The 6,190-nt window shown below is 43.9% G+C and overlaps 1 protein-coding gene across 4 annotated transcripts in view; it reads left to right on the plus strand.

Annotated features, from left to right (window-relative positions):
* Window positions 1–2,970, plus strand: part of LOC103181598 (annexin A11) — a 35,026-nt gene extending 32,056 nt beyond the window's left edge. For all 4 annotated transcript variants that reach the window (XM_007898214.2, XM_007898229.2, XM_007898236.2 and 1 more), the window contains 2 exons: window positions 1,090–1,212; window positions 1,942–2,970. In XM_007898214.2, the coding sequence (XP_007896405.1) occupies window positions 1,090–1,212; window positions 1,942–2,001 (183 nt within the window). In that variant the 3' untranslated portion in view covers window positions 2,002–2,970. The remainder of the gene's footprint in view (window positions 1–1,089; window positions 1,213–1,941) is intronic.
* The last annotated feature ends 3,220 nt before the right edge of the window (window positions 2,971–6,190 follow it).

Below are 6,190 nucleotides of genomic sequence, written 5' to 3' on the forward strand. Positions count from 1 at the left end.
GGCTTGGTATCCAAGCTGAGGATGGGGAGGGGAACAATGACCAAAGATGCGGTGAAAGAGGTAGGTCTTGAGACAGACCTTGAATGAGGTGAGGGAGGGAGGGAGTCAGAGAAACTCTGGGATGGAGTTCCAGAGAGTGGGGGCAGAGAGGCCGAAAGCCTTTTTCTTCACATCTATTCTGTTTCAAAAAAAGAACGATTGCTATTAGGACATAGTGCAGAGACTTTACTTTGTCTGTATGCACTGCATGTTAATGTGCCAGGGATTTAAAATGTCAACCTTTAAAATACAGTAACTAAACTGTGAAAGAACCATAAAATGTTAAAACAGATTATTTTTTACAAAGAAGCATATAATTTGGTTATTTTTATAAAATGTATATATTTTTATCCCTGTGATGAGCACTGACCCATTGTACTGCACCTCTGTGAATACAGTAAACTCCTTTGAAACTGAAAATTCCTTGACGCTATAAGTCAATAATATCATCCTTAGTGGTGCTCACCTCAACAACATTTGTAAAGCACCTTTCACCTCGGGAAGACTTCTCAAGGTGCTGAACAGTCAGGGATTCAGAAAAGTCCTAGAGACACTGATTCAGTTCCTTTCAGCTACGATGTATGGGCACACAAGGAGTGGAAAACTGCTGTGCCTTTATGCAAAAATGTATTTTTTAGTCTGCATCTACAAGGATCTTTCCCTTCACCACCCACTTGATTGCCAACCCTACTCAGGTGCCAAGCCTGGACTTGTAAGGGCCTTGGGATACTATATAAATTTAATTTGTATTGTGTATAAACAAGGCATTAATTGTGCATGAAATATTGCAGGAAAGAACCGTCTGTTCTGGATTAATTATGCAACTATAACACAAGCATTCAGCGTCTTCGAGGCTAAGGACATACCATTGTGCCTTTTAGAAGAAGCCCGGTAATAGTAGCTTGCAAAAGGACAAAGCACAGCTAAGAAAAGAAATCGGAGTAGGGTTTGGAAAATGAGCTCAAGTATTTGTTGAAGATAATGGGAAAGAAAGGTTAAAAGTTTTTATTAAAGGACCTACTCAAATGTAAAGCTTTCTTTCCTCTCTAGGGTATGGGCACGGATGACAGAACTTTGGTTAGAATCATGGTGTCTCGCTGTGAGGTTGACATGCTGGATATCAGAGCTGAATTCAAGAAGCTTTACGGGAAGTCACTGTACACCTTCATCTCGGTAACTATCGCACTGCAGCGCTGTCTGATGTATGGCTGGGTGAAAAGTCCAGAGCAATTCAACCATGTCTCCCCCACACCATGTCTCACAATCTTCTGTTTGCTGGAACTATTTTTGTTACCGAAGTTAACTCTTATTTCTCCTCCAACCCCTTTTCACGAACCTTCACCAAAGCCCCTTTGGGGTAGCCACACTAAGAGATTTGAGGCAGCTTTCTGGCAATTGTCTCCAGTAGAGCACCTGAAATTGGGAGCTCAGCAACATGCCGGGGCAGAGAAATTAGGTCCGAGTCCACCCGTTTCGTCAACCTCCCCCGCCCCATCCCCAACGTTGTGATTAGAACTACTTCTCACCTTCCAATATGATATGGTTGTTTCTTCAAAATCTTGGATCTTTCTGGTCTACTGCTCAGTTTGCATCAGGCAATGGTTTTACTTGCTAATGTCTTAATCTGTTTTTAAAGGTAGCAATAAATGTTGTGCATCTTCGTGCCTGTGTTTTTTTTCCCCAAAAAAACTTCCAAATGTAAAATTGCACCCACGCGCCGAAGCTTGTCTTGTAATCCCAAGCTTCCCGATGACTTATTGTGTCGTAAATGTTGGTGTATATTCTTTTTTGCGGGGAGGGCACAGGGGGGGTTGCCTGCATTAGTGCTTTAACTGTGCAGCCTGTGGAGAACCAAACTGATGTACCTTGTGGTTAATAATCTTTTTGTGCCTTTGTTGCCAGGGTGACACCTCCGGAGATTACAAGAAGCTCCTGCTGCAGCTGTGCGGGGGCAATGACTAAGGAGACGGAGAGTCCAAAACGCCTTTGCAAGAACAGCTTGTTCCATCAAAGCATTTTGTGTTCTTTTATCAGTTTTGTATCTGCTTGTAAATGTAATTCTGTTTATCTGCCTATTGCAATTCATTGTTTTTAATCAGATATTTTTCCTTTTTGCCTTTTTGCCTGCCAAAGAAAAAGTTTCATCTCTCCACCCAATAATATTGCATTGGTATTTCTGAGTATTAAAAAAAATCTACCCAGCGTAAAGCAAACGTATGCAGATGATTCAGTAGCTTAGATGCCAAATGGCAAAATGCTCAATTTAGGGGAGCTGAAAGTCCGATGAGCAAGAGGCTGATGTTTGCTTGGTTTTCAAAGCAAATGACACCGTTACAGTAAAATTGTTTGTGGCCACTTTGTCTTGTGAAGAGATCCAATATAACCTGTGACGTTGTTCGCATTCAATGAAAAAGAAATGTTTGCAGAATTTCTTTTACATTCCAATGCAAACGTGGAAATGAATCTGAAAGATTTTATTTTAAAATAAGTCTTCATTGGGTTGCTGGTTTCAGAATGGGGTTGTGCTCACATCAGGAATATCCTTTCAATGCTCACCCGCAGCGATAGCATAGATTTAGGTGCCAATTACAATATTTCTTTACTAGAGTGCATTTAAGATTCGACTTCCTGACCAAAGAATCCCATGAGTGACCCTTATTCTGCTGGGTTTTATCTGAAGCAATCGGAAAAGGAGCGGATTAGGTGCCTGGCAGTTGCCATGTTGCACAACTGGTAGTGAATATGAGGTATCTTAGGCCATCTGACTCCATATCTGGCAGGTTTATTGGTGGCTGAATGCATTGTAGAGGTGTAGCAATCGTTTACAGCCTCAAACTCCTGCTTATGAGGTGAGAGCTTATGAAGGAAGAAGAATAAGGGTATTGTACTAAAATTGTTCAAAGAATAAAAATAAAACTTACAAAACCTCTATATTATTGTACTGTTTGATCTCAAGTTTGCTATAAAATTTTAAAACCTAAACTATTTCTTACTTATTTATCTCTATATTTGTCTGTCCACTTTCTTTTCACTTCATGGCTGGTTGTGGAGCATTGCTGTGCACAAATTGGCTGCTGTATTTACCTACAAAATACAAAGACTTTACACTTCACAGTTGTGCAAAAGCCACTCAAGACAATCTGCTCCCCTTGGCAAAACTTCAGTGTACCCACCCTCCTACCTCCATAGAAGTTCAATAGCTTTAGCTTTAACTTAAGGAGAGATAAATTTAGCTTAAAGCACCTACAGACCGCAGCTGACAGTAGCATGCAGCACTTGCTGTAGAGCTGCCCATCTCAATTTCACAAGTGGAGCATTAAAAGAAATTGCTTCTCCCAGAATTCTGCTGCCCTAGGCAGCTGCCTACTTTGCCTTTAGCTAAAATGGTCCCTGCAGTCTTGTGTCAGCCTTCTTCATTTGGTAGCTCTCTCGCTTCTGAATCGGAGGCTGTGGGTTCAAATCCCATGTTGGTTCTTGGAACTCATAGTCAAAGCTGACACTCCAATTAGGGGTGTGTTGCATTGTCGGAGATGCCATCCTTCAGATGAGATGTTAAACTGAGGTCGTGCCTGTCTGTTCAGGTGGACATTAAAGATCCCATTGCACTTTTAAAAGAGAAGGGAGTTCTCCCGGTGTCCTAGCCAACAATCCCCTAAATAAGATTGGCCATTCACTTGATGGGTGTTTGTGGGACTGCTGTATGCATTTTGGCTGCAGCATTTGCCCACAAAACATGGTTACTGAACTTTACAGTATACCTTGTGAAGCGCCTTGGGTTGTCCTGACATAATAGGCTTGTTTTACTATTCTTATTGGAAGCATACAGTCTTAAATGTTCTTAGCTTTCATACATATTCTGAACATAATATTGATACACTCCTGAGCAACTCCATATTTTAAAAATCAATTTTTAAAAAAAGGAATCTAGCAAATTGGTTCTTTACTCACTTATTGAGTTGCAGGAACAAAATGTGTAAAATATTTGCTTTGTGTCTGGCTTTATATTTTCCTTCTGTTTCTCTCTTGGAAATTTTTATGCAGTACTACACTACCCAGTTAGGTTAAGTTTCACCATCCACAGAAGAGCTATTTCCATTCTCTGCAGTGCAGTGTTATTTTCAAATAAAAATGCAGAATAAGGCTGATGCTGGAAGATAGACATTTTCCCTAAGTATTACCACGTTTAGATGTATCCTTTGTTCCCCACATACATCTTTTGGCATCATTTAAACCTTTCATTTTTTTATCAATATAAAAAATTTTTTACTCTAAACCTATCGCCCTGCGGACTGAACCTGACCTTAACCATGCTGTCAAATGAAGCTGGCAGAAGTAACACAGAAGACTGAAAGCAGCTTTTATGGGACCTCACTAATACTGGTCTACGTTCCCATGACATTGAACTGCGCTAATGCTGACAGGAAATGAAAGTATATTTTATATAGATGCTAAGCTTCACTCTGTGTCTACGTCCGCACAAAATATACTGTTGTTAGACGATTAACTTCATATCTACTATGTATTTCTTATTACTTGAGGAGTAATGATAATTAACTGTACTGAATCATTAAACAAATGGTAGGCATTCTTCTGAGTTTGTGAAAGGTGCTTTCAATTAATGTAATGAAGGTTTTTTTTCCATCTGCAAAGGTGGCGTCTAAATATTGCTGCTGCTCGATCAAGCTGCTGGCATTTCTACTGGTTCCATTGCTCAAAGTTGCAGCAACAGTACTGCATATACTATTCCCCCCAACCACTCCAATCCATGTGAATGTGAAGTAGTTGCAAGAGGAACAGTTTTTTCACAGTGCCTGTAATTGCCACTGTATGTCAAGCTCTTTAACTGCTCATCACTGATTTGGTCAATAAGCTTCACACTGTAAGGATCCAGGTTACAGATGGGGAACATTTGACAGATTGACACCCGGTTCGCTGCTAAAGCGATTGGGTAAGGAGGAGTGGCATTTTTGTGATCAACTGGGCGATTGATAAATGGAGAAACCCTTCACTATGCTGAAGCATATCAACCCAAACTAAGAGTTCCTTGTATGCTACCTATAAATGGACATTTCCATATCTGGAATTAAATGCACACTCACTCCCTGGAAAAATGTGCCTTGTTCACCTAATTCCGGAGAGTATTAGGTGCAGGTAGCAAGAGCTAAGGCTTGGGGACCCCCACAATGTGCATTGGGGGTACTGCTGGAGTCTAACCACATTCTTTAGACTGCTTCTCAACAGCAGTTACAGACCATGAGATTTAGCGCTGTGTGGGTCTGAGTAAATCAGCAGTGCTCTTTCGGTGCTCCTACAAATTATGAGGTGTTGTCTGTTACTCAGCACCAGTGCAGCTTGCACGGCTGGACGTGTGGGCTTTCACGTAGCGATGAGACACAAGAGACGTGTTTGCACGTTTAAATGCACCGTATACGTTTATATATAAGGTGGAGTCTAAGCGCTCTGAGACGCTTCCCTGCGCCACACAAGTGCCAGTTGTCGCTGCATGTTATTTCTGGGGTTTACCCGCAAAACACACAGTCACTCCACTTCACAGTGACATCTTCGAGACGCGCGTCTCTGACGCGAAAGGCGGACACCAAACACGAGGATTATTATTTGGTCATCATTGCATCGTTAGCTACTTCGCGCAACTCAACGCGACTTCCCTCTCGGCTTTGGCACGAAGTATGGCGTTTGGGCGAACCCTGGGAGCGGAACCGGTGATTTGAACAGATGGCGGGAAATCACAGTGTGGGGTTCAGATCAGAGCCGACAGCAGCCACTGTGCAGAGTGTGGGGGACGCTCAGCCTCGGCACCGCAGCCGAGGGCCGGCAGGTGGCGCTGTGGCCGGAGGGGGAGCGACAACGCGTGGCCAGGGAGAGGAGGACAGGAGAGGCCCGGCCAGGGGCGGGTGGCGTAGAGGCCGGGAGACCGGGGTCAGGCGGGGAGGGGGGAGCGGGATACCGGGGTCAGGGGAGGCCGGGAGGGCGGGAGGCCGGGGTCAGGGGGGGAGCGGGAGGCCGGGGTCAGGCGGGGAGGGGGGAGCGGGAGGCCCGGGTCAGGCGGGGGAGCGGGAGGCCGGGGTCAGGCGGGGGGGGGGAGGAGCGGGAGGCCGGGGTCAGGCGGGAGGGGAGCGGAGGCCGGGGTCAG

This window comes from Callorhinchus milii, unplaced genomic scaffold (assembly GCF_018977255.1).
Source record: "Callorhinchus milii isolate IMCB2004 unplaced genomic scaffold, IMCB_Cmil_1.0 Scaffold7, whole genome shotgun sequence".
NCBI classification, from domain to species: domain Eukaryota; kingdom Metazoa; phylum Chordata; class Chondrichthyes; order Chimaeriformes; family Callorhinchidae; genus Callorhinchus; species Callorhinchus milii.